Source organism: Staurois parvus, unplaced genomic scaffold, assembly GCF_062004578.1.
Source record: "Staurois parvus isolate SC_StPar_1 unplaced genomic scaffold, SC_StPar_1.0 ptg000191l, whole genome shotgun sequence".
In the NCBI taxonomy this organism is placed as follows: Eukaryota; Metazoa; Chordata; class Amphibia; order Anura; family Ranidae; genus Staurois; species Staurois parvus.
The window spans coordinates 2897856-2916147 of NW_028317987.1; the positions used below are offsets into that span (position 1 = coordinate 2897856).

The 18292-nt window shown below is 44.3% G+C and overlaps 1 protein-coding gene across 1 annotated transcript in view; it reads right to left on the bottom strand.

Annotated features, from left to right (window-relative positions):
- Window positions 1–18292, bottom strand: part of LOC149461864 (uncharacterized) — a 309357-nt gene that overhangs the window by 220870 nt on the left and 70195 nt on the right. Inside the window, 1 exon segment of the mRNA XM_089677653.1 lies at window positions 16547–16956. Within this exon segment, the coding sequence (XP_089533779.1) occupies window positions 16547–16956 (410 nt within the window).

An 18292-nucleotide genomic window follows, 5' to 3' on the forward strand; every position in this document is an offset into this window, starting at 1 on the left:
CAGCCATCTTGTTAGGTTTCAGCCATGTTCCCTTCTGTCCTCCCTCATCCCTTTGTCCATGGAATGCATAGCTACAAGTTGACGGAGGTCAACAGGATCTCTTATCCTAAATAAAACACAGATAGATCATCTCCAGGGCTGTAAACCTCTAATTAGTCTGGTTTCAGGGGGTTTGCTGGAAAACCACTTCCCTCTGCCCGGTTGTAAAACAATAACTCAGTCAGTCATGACCTGTTAGGCTATTAGGGCAGAGCGTGCCATAAAACGTACATTCCACAAGAGTCATTTTTCATACAATTTATAAACTTCAGCAGGAACTGGGCACATTAATATGAAGTATATATACAGATAGATCATTTTAATATGAGTCACACAAGACCTTACATTACTATGTTAGTGCCTACAAGAGAGAAGAAGCAGTCTCTTTCCTCCTGGGTGACAAGGGTACGCTATGTTTGGTATCTTTGTGTTCCGAACAGGGGCAGACTGACAACTCATGGGGCCCCTGAGCAATAGGGGATCATGGGGCCCCTGTGTCCTTGCCCAAACTCAAAAAAGCCTATGAAAAAGGTACCAGGAGCATCTCATGGGGCCCCCTACTCACCCCAAGCCCTCGGGCAGTGCCCGAGTTTCCAAATGGTCAGTCCACCCCTGTTTCAGAATATATTTCTAAATATTAATCTGCCAGTTGCAAGGATGCTACCTGTACCTATTGAAGGTTATTGACCTTAGTATACAATTGTAAGGGATTTGGTCATAACCTTGGTTACCGCCTAACACCCATCCCCAAGATGGATGATTGGTCATTTGTTCTCAGGAGACACCCCTTTAATATGGTAGAAAAAGACTGACAGCCTGGAGAAGACAGCTCTCATTTAACATCAATCAGAAAACATCTAACAGACTTGAGAGCCAAGGCAATCTTTTTGTTCAGACAATTGGACTCTGCTCAAACCAAGGATATTGCAAGTATTCTGCCTTCTGAACTCCTTTCTTTTATTTCTCTGTTGTTTTATTGCTCTCTTTATATCTTTGTTACATCTTTGTTTGTAAATATTTTTATTGCACCATTTTGACATTTTTAGTAATAAATACTATTTTCTGAAAAGTGTTGAACTGTCTCTAAAGCTTTTAATGCAAACTAAAGAATCTCTGACCCTGGAAGAGTGCTCCTGTATGTGATAATCCTCTGAATATCCCTGTCCCTGGAAGAGTGTTCCTGTATATAATAATCCTCTGAATATCCCTGTCCCTGGAAGAGTGTTCCTGTATGTAATAATCCTCTGAATATCCCTGTCTGAGGTGACAGTGTGTATTACAGACACTTATACTAATATCATAGTGTTACTGCTAAGATTTGTGAGTTTCCTCCTTCTCTGTAAAAAGGTGGTGGTGGCAGTGTGAAGGGTTAATTGCGTAATTAACCAGTAACAATCGCTCTCAGGCTGCTGGCACATAGATTGCAGTCCCACAAGCTGGAAAATCTTTGTTCAGGGAGCAACTGAGAGTGGCATTGTTACGCAAGTGGCAGATCGGCTGGTCCTTCGGTCACGAGTTGGTGAGAAGGGCTGAGGTCGGATGCCGCATTCTGTCATACCTTTCTCCCACTGGTGACCCCTCTAGTGATGCATCCTAGAATTCTATTCGCTTTCCCCACTGCCTGGCCATGCTGTTTGTTCATTTTGCAATCTTCTGAAATAAGTACCCAAAATCCTTTTCTTCTGAAGTGCTGGACAACACTGTACCTCCAATGTTGTACTTTCTCAAGGGATTCTTTTTTCCTGGGTGCATTATTTTAGATTTGAAATATTGAACTGCAATTTCCACTTTTTTACCAATCTTCCTGCAATGCTAAATCCTGTTCCATGTTACAGACACCTCCAGGGATATCCTCCCTATTACACACCTTTGTGTCATCGGCAAAGAGACATCCCCTTACCCAACAACCCTTTAGTTATATCACTTACATATAGATTACATAGAACAGGTCCCAGTACAGAGCCTTGGGGTACACCACTAGTGACTGCTCTCTGTTCCGTGTGAACCCCATTTACAACCACACTCTGGTATCTATCCTTTAGCCAACTGCACATCCACTGAACCCCCCAAGGGCTAAGTCCTAGCTTGTCCAACTTCTGTATTAGATCATTATGTGGAACTGTATCACATGCCTTGCTGAAATCAAGATATTCTATGTCCACAGCACCACCCTGGTCCAAATCATTGGTAATATAGTCAAAAAGTCCAATCAGATGAGTCTGCCATGGTCTGCCCCCAGTAAAGCCATGCTGCTTTGGATCCAGCAAGTTGTGTGTTTTTAGATGATCAATGATCCTTCCTTTCAGGAGTGATTCCATTAACATGACTACCACCGATGTTAGACTCACTGGCCTGTAATTGCCGGCTTCTACCTTGCTGCCCTTCTTGGATGGAACACACTGTGCACTCCATTACATGAACAACATTGGGAGTTCTGTAATCATCATCTGATCAGGATACACAGGAGTATGAGCCAATCATAGATCAGCAGGTGCCTACAGGTTACCACCCCACAGGGTTATAAGCCAATCATAGATCACCAGGTGCCTACAGGTTACCACCCCACAGGGTTATAAGCCAATCATAGATCAGCAGGTGCCTACAGATTATCGCCCCACAGGGATATGAGCCGATTGTAGATCAGCAGGTGCCTACAGGTTATCACCCCACAGGGATATGAGCCAATCATAGATCAGCAGGTGCCTACAGATTATCGCCCCACAGGGATATGAGCCAATCGTAGATCACCAGGTTGTCGGAACTGTTCTGGGCTCACAGAATGAAACAGGAAGGCCTGAAAATATCATCTCTACATGGACATGCTGGAAGCCATTTTGTTCTGTATATTCTATTTCATGATTTCTGGTTTATTGATAAACTCCCATGGCTTTAAGTACCATCTCTATGCTGATGACACACAAATCTATCTTTCTACTCCTCACCTCACCCCCTCAGTCTCCTCCTCACCTCACCCCTTCAGTCTCCTCCTCACCTCACCCCTTCAGTCTCCTCCTCACCCCACCCCTTCAGTCTCCTCCTCACCTCACCCCCTCAGTCTCCTCCTCACCTCACCCCTTCAGTCTCCTCCTCACCTCACCCCTTCAGTCTCCTCCTCACCCCACCCCTTCAGTCTCCTCCTCACCTCACCCCTTCAGTCTCCTCCTCACCTCACCCCTTCAGTCTCCTCCTCACCTCACCCCCTCAGTCTCCTCCTCACCTCACCCCTTCAGTCTCCTCTCGCATTACTAACCTACTAAGTGACATATCGGCATGGATGTCACTCCACTTCCTCAAACTCAATCTTTCCAAAACTGAGCTCCTGTGCCCCCTCCACTAACTTCTCCATCAAGACCAATAATACAACCATCAGTCCCTCCCCTCATGCCAGGGTACTAGGTGTAATCCTAGACTCCCAACTGTCTTTTCACCCCCAAATCCAATCGCTGTCCTAATCTTGTAGACTTCACCTCCGCAACATCTCCAAGATACGCCCGTTCTTAACCTGGGAAACCACTAAGCAACTTATTCACTCCCTTGTTATCTCTCGCCTTGACTATTGTAACTCCCTCCTCATTGGCTGACCTCATCGCAGGCTATCCCCTCTTCAGTCTATCATGAATGCTGCTGCCAGACTCATCCACCTTACTAACTGTTCTGTATCTGCCACCCCTCTCTGCCAATCCCTCCACTGGCCTCCATTCAGTGTCCTCCACCCCTCCCTGCCAATCCCTCCACTGGCCTCAATTCAGTGTCCTCCACCCCTCTCTGCCAATCCCTCCACTGGCCTCTACCCAGTGTCCTCCACCCCTCTCTGCCAATCCCTCCACCAGCCTCTACTCAGTGTCATCCACCCCTCTCTGCCAATCCCTCCACCGGCCCCCACTCAGTGTTCTCCATCCCTCTCTACCAATCCCTCCACTGGCCTCCAATCAGTGTCCTCCACCCCTCTCTGCCAATCCCTCCACTGGCCTCCATGCAGTGTCCTCCACCCCTCACTGACAATCCTTCCACTGACCTCCACTCAGTGTTCTCCACTCCTCTCTGCCAATCCCTCCACTCAGTGTCCTCCACCCCTCTCTGACAAGACCTCCACTGGCCTCCACTCAGTGTCCTCCACCCCTCTCTGCCAATCCCTCCACTGGCTTCCCATTGCCCAACAGATAAAATTAAAAACATTAACAATAACATATAAAGCCATTTATAACTCCGCCCCAAATTACATCACCGATCTTGTCTCTAAATATCACCCAAACCATACTCTCCACTCCGCATATGACCTCCTGCTCTCTAGCTCCCTTTTCTTCTCCTCCCATGCTCATCTGCAGGACTTCTCCAGAGCTTTCCCCATCTTCAAACTCTCTACCACAATTTATCAGACTATCGCCTACTCTGCTCACTTTTAGGTGATCTCTGAAAACCTCTCTCTTCAGGGAAGCCTATCCTGCCCTCAGCTAATAATGGAATCTTCTACTCCTCCTACCAGACCTTGTCATGTTCCAGAAGACCCAAATCCTTCCCAATCTTGTACTGCCCCCTTCAGGTCATTGAAATCTTTATATAGAGAAATGACACCTAGTCTGAGGTCACTTTTAGGTGAAGATAAGCTTTGCCCGCCTAGGTTTATGTGGGGGATAAAAGTAAGAGACGGATAGAGAGGAGACCACATCACCAAAGAGACCTCACAAGACAGGAGACAAGGGGCAACAGACGGACACAGACACCCCCTGAAGTGAGCGCACTGAAAGCTGACATCACTGACACCATACAGTCCATATTGGGAACTAGAACTTTCATTTTCCTCAGATAACTTGTACTCCCCTTATATCTCCAGATACATTGTTTAGTCCGATAACGGTTCTGGTGAGCACAGGAGGGGATGTGACGTCATTTTACCTGCAGTATAAATTATTATCATTTCACTCCTCTGGGGAAGATTGATTTTACATATCCCTGAAGCTGATTCTGGCTCCTAGTCAATGGTTTATCCGGATGTATACAGTATATATATGACAAGGTAGACTACTTCATGTAACATTACATCTTCATCTCAGATTGTAAGCGAATTGGATTGGCCTGTGTATGGGATTCCAGATCAAGTCATGGCAAGGTACACGTTGAGCGTTGAATATCTGGGTATAGAGAGATCACGGGGGGGATAGGTATATCTGTTGTCACATGTTGCTGAGTTACTGATTTCTTACACGACATTTCCAGACAGTTGGATGTAATTCATTAATATTTGGAAGTAATTGCTGGCTTGTATTTCTCCCCATTATTGTGGATTAGATCATTGTACTGTTATCTTGTATTGTTTATTATTTATCATCACCTATTAGATTTCATCCCCATTTTGTACTGATTTATATTATTAATAAATATATATTTTTGCATATTATTGTGTTTTATTTTGTCTTCCAATTATCACAAATACAGAACTGGGATGTCGGTTACTTTGTGAGAATTAGTAGGGAATCTCCTTCATTCCAGATCCCGCCTGTTTCCATGAATTGTATACGGATTATTTCCTCACAGATAAAGTTCTGACATATTTCGGAGATCCCACCAAGATTTGCCTACATTTGAAACAGACTGAAAAATGTAATGGTGCAAGTATAGATATTTTATTGTCATTTTCTTGGTTCTGAAAGCGCTGTTGTCAGTTACAAATACAGAAAATGTGTGATGTGAGAAGTGTTCCTAGTAGATGCAGCCATTCTGGTGCCGAATCTGAAGCTATTCTGAGTCAGAGATGTCAGAGAATTGGTGACATTTCAGGGGATGTCTTTTGTGAAAGATAAGTTGGACATTAAGCAGGATATGAATGATTGGGTGACTGAAATGTGGAGTAGGATTCCAGGGTATACAAATGATATCTGCTCTGATGATTCACGTGTTGCTGGCTATCTGTATATAATAGCTGAGGATAAAACAAAGAAAGAAAAAGAAACACGGCTGCATAAATCTCGGTCAAAATTTCTTGATGTCATTTTTGAATTAACAGAACAATTAAATAAAGCAAAATTGGATATCAGGCCAGAGGCTGAGAACGTTAAACACTTACAGAGAAAACTCCATGAGATAGAAACTCAATCTACAAACATTTCTGCTGAGATGGAACAATTGTCAGATAAAATGTTCAATTTTAAGAAAATTATTTGCAAAATAAAGAATTGATCACTTCTTTAACCACTTCAAGTCCGGACACTTTCCTTCGTGTCCAGGCCAGTTTTCAGCTTTCAGCGCTATCACACTTTGAATGACAATTGCGCGGTCATGCAACATATGAATTTTTTAGCTTTTTTTTTTTGAGACAGATAAAGCTTTATTTTGGTGGTATTTATTCACTGCTGGGATTTTTATTTTTTTTGCTATATAAATTAAAAAGTCCCAAAATTTTGAAAAAAGTTTTTTTCTTATACAATTTTGCAAATAAATAATATTTTACCATAAATCTTGGCCAAAATGTATTCCGTTATCTTTTTAGTAGAAAAAGCCCAAATTAGTGTATAACCAAAAATTATAATTTTTAAAAAAATGTTTTTTAGATTATTTTTTATGTTTTTTTACCTACTGTCACCCTAGCAGTACAATGTCACCATGGTGACACTGTACTACTTGTGGGGGGTGAAGAAGTTTTTTTTTTTACACTGATTATTTTACACCCATAAAGGCTGTAAAAGCAATAATTTCTCATTCACTCTGGCTGCATTCTTGCAGCCATTGATAAATACTGTGTAAGCTGTGATTGGTCACAGGTTGTCACATGGTACAAGGCTGTTGTGAATAGCCCTGTACTATGTGACCTCTGTGATCATTCACAGATTTCACACATAGTAAGCAATGATGTCAGAAGTGACATCTTGCTTAGTACTCTGCATGTGATCACTGATTGGCCAATCAGTGATCACATGATTGGGACCTCACACAGAGGTCCCGTACGACGATCGGTGTTCCACTGTGTCTGGAGGACACAGCGGGCACCGGATCGCATTGCTGCGCACTCCCAGGGAGCGCACACAAGCAGGGGGCGGGGAGGCTGTTTATAAACAGCCACCTGCCCCTGCACTGCCTGTTCTGTCTCTCCAATCTAAGCATTGATAGTGTGATCTCTGTAACTTACAATTGTGATGAGATAGCTATAACTTCAACCTCAGTTGGATACCACAGTCAGTGACTCAATCAATGACATCTTGCAGATCTTGTGAAGTTTATTCCATAAACTGAGAGAATCTTACAACAATGAACATTCGATAGGTCAAAAGATCATAATGTTTCCTGCTCCATGACATGAGGCTAGAGCTGCAATGCAATCCTGGGAAAGGGGGAGGGCTATCTATACCACATTAACTAAACCAAAGGAAAGGAAGGATCAGAGAAAAAATATAGAAAACACTTAAAGGCATATGACAGTCATGTGAAACATGACACTGCCACCATCTGGCTGTTTATATACAACGGCTGGATGGGAGGTGGTTAAGAATCTAGATCAGATCTCTGAGGATTTGTCTGACTGTAAAGGGATAAAATCAACTTTAGAAATGAGAATGTGAAAAGCTGAGCATTGCGAATACCCATCTCCAGCATGAGGTAGATGTCCAAAACCGCGCATATCAGCAATTGGTACCGGAGACACAGGAGCTAAAAGCCAGCAGTACAAGGGCTAAACCTTCTACTTGGCAGACTACAAATGTCATTGAACCCTTTAGCAGCTCACACCCAGACCATTCTATGAGGCCTAAAATTGTAATCCCATTAAAATCAGAGGATTCAGAATCTGAGAGTAACTACAGTGACCCCCCAGATGAGGATGAAATGCCTTCCAGTAGGGAACACAATCTTCCTAAATTAAGACCCATCCCACTTAATAAACACCCCAAAAGTGAGAGAAAATCCCAGAGGCCTGTGTATGATACCACCAAAGTGATACCATTCCTAACAGAAACTGTGGGCCTCTTTACTAAGAAAGGATCTCCTTCTATAATTGATCACACAGAAACCTACGAGGAGGCGATGATGACCCGAAGTTTGAATTCTGACAAACAGAAAACTGAATTTGTCCCATGGGTGTCTCAGCCAAAGCGCAGGAATTTCTTGACTTGCCTCAGAGACACGGGTGTAATAAGATGGTCTGAAGTGGTATCAGAAATAAAAGCAGAATTTGGTCCCTACCGCTCAGCTACTGCTGATAAAAGAGACATTTTGACTTTAAAATGTCGGCCAATTCAAAGTCCCCGAGAGGTTTTGTCAGTTCTCAAGAATGCCTACAGCCTGGCTGGAAAAGATCCTGATTATGACAGCCCTGAATGTGTCCAATTGTTTTATGATGCTTTCCCAAATAAAAAAGAAATGATTTTGGCCCGAGATTACAATCCCAGAAAAACTCTGGATTGGCTGCTGACAGAGAGGACCGCCCTCTACGCTGGATTACAGCATGGGGAAGAGTCTCAGGGCAGGAGATTTACAAAGCCCACAGAAAACATAGCTGAGACTCAGATTAAAAAGGATCCCAGAAAGTTTGAATCCCCAAAAAGGAGTTATGCTGAAGTTGTTGAAGCTCCAGACCTCTCAGTCAGAAGAAGTCTAAACCCAATCTGGATTTCAAGAAGGTCCCCGTCACTGACAACTCAGACAAAAAGCATCAATTTACTAAGCGACAGGAGAAATCAGGGAGGTTATTACCAGAATTACAGGTCCAACCAGAAAAAGGTCCAATCTGGTTCTGAAACAGAAAGTTCTATCAGATCCCAGACATCCAATTCCAAAACTCCAAACCCAAAAGTTCATTGGAAAAGTAGAAGTAATCTATACGAAGCCTGGAGCAGATGCAGGTCAGTTCAGTGTATTAGCAGAACAAATGGGGGAAATAACCAATTTCTTCACTGCTAACACTAAGAATCCTTTTTTCGGGAATCCCAATCCTGCAGAAAATCGTCCTCAGTAGGAAGCAGGAATGAACAGGTTAAAGCATCAAACAATGATAATGCCTGTAATGTCCCGATAAACAAGAGAGCACAAATGAAGCCAAGTGTCTGTATGTCTGAGAAGGATTGAACCTGTCCTATGCCAAAAGGTAAGGGGGGGCAGAATGTTTGTGTTTCTGTATTACAGCCCACAGAATCCTCCACAATGAAAACGTGACAAGCCGTCCAAGGAGCTTCCATGTGAAGAAGAAGGGGGGGTCAGCGGATGAGACAAAGCATAAAGACACCTTCACTTCTCACCCAAGGTACCTCTGCCCATTACAGGACATTGACAAAAGGTATTCCATTGAAGTGGAATGACATCATCATTTACCAAAGATCATGGCTTTATTAGACACGGGGAGCCAAGCAACTATTAGAACTCAGAAAGATTTCCAACAAATCCAAGACTTCTCTTCAGGGAAATATAAAGGTGAAAAGTTTCCCAGCAAAACCTGTGAGTGTATCCGGTACAGCCATGAAGGTATCAGGTACGGCTTGGCTACATTTCATAGTGGGAAATAAAAGAATCTGCCATCCCACACTGCTAGTTGGTTTGCCCTATGACCCCTAATTATTGCTATAGATCTCCTTCAGAGATGAAACCCTGTCATTGATTTTATCAGTGAGGTTATATGGTCACAGGTCAATGTGCCAATTAATTATGAGCACTCCCAATCCTATCACAATCCGTGTAACTGCCACGTGATGGAGGAAAGACCGGACTCTATTGAGGTCCATTTCAGGAACAGCCAAATTCCAGATGTTTCCTTCTTACAGGACACACCTACCTCCACCTTATGTGGACAGGAGGAGAACACCATATGTGTGTCCCCTGAAAGAGTCAGAGATGTCTGCCTGGAAGGGGACGTTCTATTCACCTCCATAGAGAAGATACTGACTCTACTGGGTTCAGTAATCATACACAATTCCTAGCAAGGATTGGAAAGGTGAATGAGGATGTGTTCTTTCCCTTCAAAGTCAATGACCTGGGAAGTACTAAAAAGGCTAAACTGGCTTTACACCGGGAAATAGTTACATTAGTAGAGATCTACTAAAACAAATGTCTAATCCTAAAGTAGTCAGGTATCCCAACCCTCAGGATAACTGGATCCATGATCTGGATAATGACTCCAAAAGTCATAATATTATTGCCAAACGCATGTTATCCATTTCAGTTGGGGGTAAAACGGCCAATCATTTATTCCTGGTAATCACTGAGCCCCGGTATCAGATTTACATTGGCAACGATGTAGTGCATTGCTTTGCCATACACTCGGATCTGGTGAATTCCACATTGTGGACCAGATTAAAGGGGATCTATGTAAATGTATAGATGAACATGAAGCCCTTAAATCATCCCAGATAGTGCCATATGCAGGAAACATATTAGTACCACATGATGTACCTATACAGGTACAAAAAGGACAAAAAGAATCCGGATGCATTTATATGTCTCTCAAATAAGATGCAACAATCGGGAATTTTGGTAAATCCTACACAAATGGTGAATATCCAGCCATTGAAAACCCAAATAATTATTAATAATGGAGCCCCAAATGAAATCTCTTTGCCCAAAAACACTATAATTGGTTTGGCTTTAGATTCCTATTCTTGCACCTTTGGGGTTCATAATACAAGTATTGGCCTTATTCCTGAACAATTCCTTACTGAGGAACAGATATCTGAGCAAACATTTCATTCTTCTCCTGAAGGATTGTTCACCATTCGCTCAATGTCTGCTTTCCATTCTGAGATAGGTACTTGTAAGGTGGAGGAATCCTCTCTTATATTTAATCCTCCTCTTAATGAACAAAGGAATATCATGACCTCACTGACAGGCTTGAGGAAGACGATGAAAATGTAAATATCCTTCACTGATGGATGATCTAATGACCCAGAGCGCCAACGGCTAAATGAAGTCCTTATGGGATTCCAGGATATGTTTGTAAAGATTCTTATGACTGGTGTTACAGACATTCACATAGCCGGGATCCAGACTGATCCTGATGCACCTCCCGTCTATATCAAGCAATATGGACTTCCTCTAGCGTGTTACGATTCGTTGTCAGAAATCATAAGGAACCTTACAGAGAGGTATGATAAGACCGGTGCACAGTTCTTATAATAATCCTGTCTTAGGGATCCGTAAACCAAATGGTCAATGGAGTCTGTGTGCCGACTTCACACAGCTCAACAAATGTGTATATATGTCCGGCTGACCCCTCCCATATATTGACCAATGCTTGGTACAGATGCAGGGAGCCAAGATCTTTACTGCGCTGGATTGTGCCCAAGGTTATTGGACAGTCAGGATAAGTCCTGGAGACCAATGCAGACTGGCCTTCACCTTGGATAAAGAACAATATACCTGGACCCGTATGTCTTTAGGTTACATAAACTCAGGCCATGAATTTGCTGGTTCTTACATAAGGCCATGCCTGATGCTGCAGAGAGAGGAAATGTAACATATGTGGATGATATTTTACTGAAAAGTACTTCTGTTGAAAAGCATATCCAAAACATGAGACGGGCTAAATCAGCTGAGAGAGGCAGGTGTTCCAATGTCATTACAGAAAGCCCAATGGTGCCGTACCAAAGTCACCTTCCTTGGACATGAAGTGACCTCTGAAGGTCTAAATCCACAAAAGAAGAAAGTGGAGGCCGTGATGAAGTGTAAAACACCTCCCAACATCAGTGACGTGAGATCATTTGTGGGTGTGATGAATTACTCACCTACGTTTATTGATGACTAGGCAGAAATCAGGAAACCTTTATTGACATTACTAAAGAAGAATATACCATGGACATGGGGGGGGCTCAGGAGCGAGCCATGAATGAGCTGACAAGGAAACTCACCCAAGTCCCGTGCCTGGCTTATCCAGAAGGAGGAAAACCCTTCTATCTGGGAACTGGATTCACAAACCTCAGTATCAATGCTGTACTGGATCAAATACAAGACAATCTGAACAAATCATTGCCTATGCCAGTAATTCCCTGTCACCTGTACACATCACATCCAATGACTGTGAGAAATCATTACTAGCCACAGTCTGGGCCCTTCAAAACTTGACTCATACTAGACTCATACACTTTACCAACCGATCAGCGACTGCTGCCCCTCTCTGCCAATCCCTTCACTGACTTCCACTAACCCAACATATAAAATTCAAAATACTAACCACAGCATACAAAGCCATCCACAACACTGCCCCTAGCTACATCACCAACCTCATCTGCAGATATTGTCCATATCGCCTGCTCTGCTCCTCCCAAGATATCTTCCTCTCTAGCTCCCCCATCACCTCCTGCCACGCTCGCCTCCAGGACTTCTCCAGAGTCTCTCCCATGCTCTGGAACACCCTACCACAGCATGTCCAGTGAGCCCCCCACCCTGTCTGCCTTTAGGCGATCTTTGAAACCTCACTTATTCAGGGAAACCTACCCCACCCCCACCTAAGAACTGTACTTGAATCACCTCCACCAGATCATCCCCCCCAGCTATCACCTTTTGTATCCCCTCCCTCTTCCTTCAGATTGTAAACTCCACGAGCCGGGCCCTCCTATTCCTTCTGTACTGAAATGTATTGTAATTGTACCGCCCCCCTTATATTGTACAGCGCTGAGCAGACTGTTGGTGCCATAAATCCTGTATAATAATAATAAACACATAGAAGACCCTGTAACACCCGTATATTGGAGGAAGACTACGCCCAAAAAGAAGACAAAAAATTATTAGTGACATCCAAATCTCAATTCAGTATTAGAGATGGATTACTGATAAGAACATCCAAAAATGGTGTCCAACAATGGGGGTCCCCACTATATGTAGAGGACTCATGTTACAACATCTCATTACACAGAGCATTGAGGTCGGCTTGTAAGTTGGAGACATCCTGTAAGGACGTTATTCCCCGGCACAGCTTGGTGTCATCTGCAAAGACTGGAATGGGATTTATAATCTCACACCCCATATTGTTTATATATATATTAATAAGTAAGGGGCCCAACACTGATCCCTGGGGTACCCCTCTAATAACACTGAACCTTGGGGTACCCCACTAATAACACTGAACCTTGGGGTACACCACTAATAACACTGAACCTTGGGGTACCCCACTAATAACACTGAACCTTGGGGTACCCCACTAATAACACTGAACCTTGGGGTACCCCACTAATAACACTGAACCTTGGGGTACACCACTAATAACACTGAACCTTGAGGTACCCCACTAATAACACTGAACCCTGGGGTACCCCACTAATAATACTGAACCCTGGGGTACCCCACTAATAACACTGAGCCTTGGGGTACCCCACTAATAATACTGAACCTTGGGGTACCCCACTAATAACACTGAACCTTGGGGTACCCCACTAATAACACTGAACCCTGGGGAACCCCACTAATAACACTGAACCTTGGGGTACCCCACTAATAACACTGAACCTTGGGGTACTCCACTAATAACACTCAACCTTGGGGTACACCACTAATAACAGTGAACCCTGGGGTACCCCACTAATAACACTGAACCTTGGGGTACACCACTTATAACACTGAACCTTGGGGTACCCCACTAAACACTGAACCTAGGGGTACACCACTAATAACCCTGAACCTTGGAGTACACCACTAACACTGAACTTTGGGGTACCCCACTAATAACACTGAACCTTGGGGTACCCCACTAATAACACTGACCTTGGGGTACCCCACTAATAACACTGAACCCTGGGGTACCCCACTGACACCCCTAGACCATTCAGAGTATGAATCATTAACCACTACTCTCTGAATACGATCTTTTAGCCAGTTTTCTATCCATTTTTCCAGCCCATAGACTTTACCTTACACATTAGCCGTGTGTGGGGAACTGTGTCCAAGTATACCACGTCCACCGCCACCCCTCTGTCCAAGTATACCACATCCTCCACCACCCCTCTGTCCAAGTATACCACGTCCACTGCCACCCCTCTGTCCAAGTATACCACGTCCACCGCCACCCCTCTGTCCAAGTATACCTCGTCCACCGCCACCCCTCTGTCCAAGTATACCACGTTCACCGCCACCCCTCTGTCCAAGTATACCACGTCCACCGCCACCCCTCTGTCCAAGTATACCATGTCCACAGCCACCCCTCTGTCCAAGTATACCACGTCCACCGCCACCCCTCTGTCCAAGTACACCACGTCCACCGCCACCCCTCTGTCCAAGTATACCACGTCCACCTCCACCCCTCTGTCCAAGTATACCACGTCCACCACCACCCCTCTGTTCAAGTATACCACGTCCACCTCTACCCCTCTGTCCAAGTATACCACGTCCAACGCCACCCCTCTGTCCAAGTATACCACGTCCACCGCCACCCCTCTGTCCAAGTATACCACGTCCACCGACACCCCTCTGTCCAAGTATACCACGTCCACCGACACCCCTCTGTCCAAGTATACCACCTCCACTCCTCTGTCCAAGTATACCACATCCACCGCCACCCCTCTGTCCAAGTATACCATGTCCACTGCCACCCCTCTGTCCAAGTATACCACGTCCACCGCCACCCCTCTGTCCAAGTATACCACGTCCACCGCCACCCCTCTGTCCAAATATACCACGTACTATGCCAGTCATTAAATAGGCCCTAAAAATGAGAAACAATGGCTGTGAAATGACAGAGCTGAATTCTTTAAGGCCCCGTGGGTGTCTGCCATCCGGTCCAGGGGCTTTATTCACCTTTATTCTGTCTAAATATTTCTGGATCATATCAATTGTGAATCAATGTGGATCATCTGGGGGGTGTCAGTACCACGCCCATTATGGACAAGAGCCCCCCCATGCTCCTTTGTATACACAGAGCTGAAGAAGGGATTTCATACATTGTCCTTCTCTTTGTCCCCAGTCACCCCCTCTAGATGGTTCTGTAAAGGGCCTACATGCTGGGACCGGACCTTTCTACTATTCATATATTGGAGGAATGTTTTGGGGTCGTCCTGATATCTTTCTGTCGTTTGTTTTCAGTTTTTGCTCCTTTATTTCCTTTTTGCATCTTCTGTTCTATTCTTTGTAATGTGTAAACGATGATCGCGTTCCTTCATTTTTATATTTAATAAAAGCTCTTTTCTTATTATCTATCGCTTTTGTATCTTTGGCCGTAAGCCACATAGGTTGGATTTGTAGCCTTTTATACTTGTTGCCCATGGGAATATATTTTGCAGTGTGGTCACATACAATCTTTTTGAAGAACTCCCATTTCTGTGTTGTGTTCATCGATGCCAATATTCCCTCCCAGTCTAAGTCTTAGAGAGCAGATCTCAGCCTTGGAAAATTAGCTCTCTTGAAATTGAGCGTTTTTATTTTTTCCATATGTGCTCGCTGTTTACAGCTAACAATAAATGAAATCATGTTATGGTCACTGCTACCCAGATGTTCTTTTATATGGACATTCGTAATAAGCTCTGCATGGTTGGAGATGACCAGGTCCAGCAGAGCATCATTCCTAGTTGGGGCCTCAATGAACTGGATCATAAAATTGTCCTTTACTAGGTTTATACATTATTGCCCTTTAACTGTTCCTGTAGAACCATTACTAGTCAATTTCTAGGCAGTTACCATCCCCCATTATTATCACTGTCCCAGCCCTTTCCATGTGTACAAGGAGCTGAGTCTCCACCTCCTCATTAACACTGGGAGGCCTATAACAAACTCCAATGATGACCTTTGTAGTACCGCCCCCCATGTGCACTTCCACCCATAATACTTCAGCCTCATCACACTCTCCATCAACTAGGTCCTCTTTCACACTCGCTCTGAGATCACTACTCACATAGAGACAGACTCCACCCCCTTTCCTATTTCCCCCGTCTCTCCGAAAGAGAACCTAGCCAGGAATATGAATGGCCCAGTCATGTGAGGAATGAAGCCAAGATTCAGCAATACCAATTCAATCCTAGTTCTCTTCATGCACCAAACCTTCCAACTCACCTATTGTGCTGGGCACACTTCTGGCATTGGGGAACAAACACTTTCATTCACCGACACCTTGTTCATTCACTGACACCTTGTTCACATGGATTTTGTGTATTTTTTATTTTCATACAAATGGTATCAATTCCACTGGTTGTTTGTAACATGGAAACCTTCTTATCATCTACCATAGCCCTCCCCCCATCTTTCCACATTCCACCCCCAACAAGTACTGACCCCGGTCTGATCTGTCTACCCCGTTATAATCAAATTCTCCCTCCCCCTCCATCCTAGTTTATATACTCCTCCAGCCTTCCCATAAACCCCTCCCCCAGCACAGCAGACCCCCTTCCATTTATGTGCAGACCATCTCTAGTATATAGGCTGCACCCCAATGAAAAGTCAACCCAGTGCTCTAGGTCAGGACTCCATTTTTATTCTTCTCCTGCCATCAATGGTCAACCCGGTCCCACACTTCATCCATGTCTTAGGGGACATTTCCCTCACTCAGGACAGGAAAAGGGCTTCTCCTGCGTGTGAGATCTCTGATGTCTGGAAAGATGGTAATTCTGCGAAAAACATTTCCTGCATTCAGGACAAGAATACGGCTTCTCTCCCGTGTGAGATCTCTGATGTGTGTTAAGACTTGTCTTAGCTGAAAAACATTTCCCACACTCAGGACAGGAATATGGCTTTTCCCCTGTGTGAGATCTCTGATGTTTACAAAGATGCGACTTCCGTAAGAAGCATTTCCCGCACTCAGGACAGGAATATGGCTTTTCCCCCATGTGAGAGCTCTGATGTCTATGAAGATTGGACGTATCTGAAAAACATTTCCCACACTCAGGACAGGAATACGGTTTCTCCCCCGTGTGAGATCTTTGATGTGTGTAAAGATCGGACTTCCTTGAAAAACATTTCCCACACTCAGGACAAGAATATGGCTTTTCCCCCGTGTGAGATCTTTGATGTGTGTAAAGATCGAACTTCCTTGATAAACATTTCCCACACTCAGGACAGGAATATGGCTTTTCCCCCGTGTGAGATCTTTGATGTGCGTAAAGATCAAACTTCCTTGAAAAACATTTCCCACACTCAGGACAGAGATATGGCTTCTCCCCTGTGTGAGATCTTATATGCACATTAAGACCAGATTTAGATTGGAAACCATTCCCGCACTCAGTACAGGAGAACCTCTTCTCTGTTGGAAGGCTGGCCCGCTCCCGCACAGTCTGGGGTTCCTCAGGATACGAGGAATCTGATGGTCCATCTACACTGGGTGGTGCCGGATGGACATTGGAGGGAGCCGGGTTTTCTCCTGGACTAGACTCTGTGATGTCCTCATCTTCTACTTTCCAGTCTGGAGACAAAGTGAGACAATCCTCAGAGGTTTTCCTCATCTCCCGGCCATGGACTAAAGTACAAAGACAAAGAGGATTACTAGACAGGAGCTGATTGGTTCCCCCAAACCAGGACTCCGCCCACATCAGGCAGCTTGGTCTCTGAGGAGCTTACAATTCCACCCTCAAGGGAACTAGGAAATGGCTCCTCTGATCTCCTACCAGGTCATTTCTTTATTCATGGACCTTAGTCAGAGAGTGAGGAAACAACCAGAACTGTCTTTTATAGGAGGGACAGTGATGAGGGGATTATAGGACGAGGGTCCCCACCCCCTCTATCACTCATCACCATCTTCCCAACACAAGAAGTACTGCACTTCCTTATTTACTCCATGATTTAGTCATGAAGAAAAGCGGGGCTGAGCCCCACCAGAGGTCAGAGAGTGAGGATGGGGGGAGAACAACCAAGATGAAGACTGGACTGATCCTGAAGACCACCATCATTGGGGTATTGACTCCTCCCTCATTATCACTTTCTGTTTAAGGGTCCAAAGTTGGAGGATGTTTTCACATTATTATCACCATGTAAAAGTCTGTGCTCCAATCACATCATCCGATATAAAATTTCCAGCTGGGAGGAAATGGGAGGAACAAAACACAATCCATATTGTGTGTATATATAGCAGTGGGGGAGGGGGGAGAGCAGAAAACAGGACTATGGAATGTACAACATAGTGTATATAGTGCAGGGGTCAGGAGTATGTAATGTACAACATAGAGTATATAGTGCAGGGGTCAGGAGTATGTAATGTACAACATGGAGTATATAGTGCAGGGGTCAGGAGTATGTAATGTACAACAGAGTATACAGTATAATGGTCAGGACTCATAATATTGGTATTCAGTAATCAGTGGAAGCTTAAATGTTTACTGTAGACAAGTTGCAGAGATCCCACACCGCTGCCTCCCATCTCCTGAGACTGCAC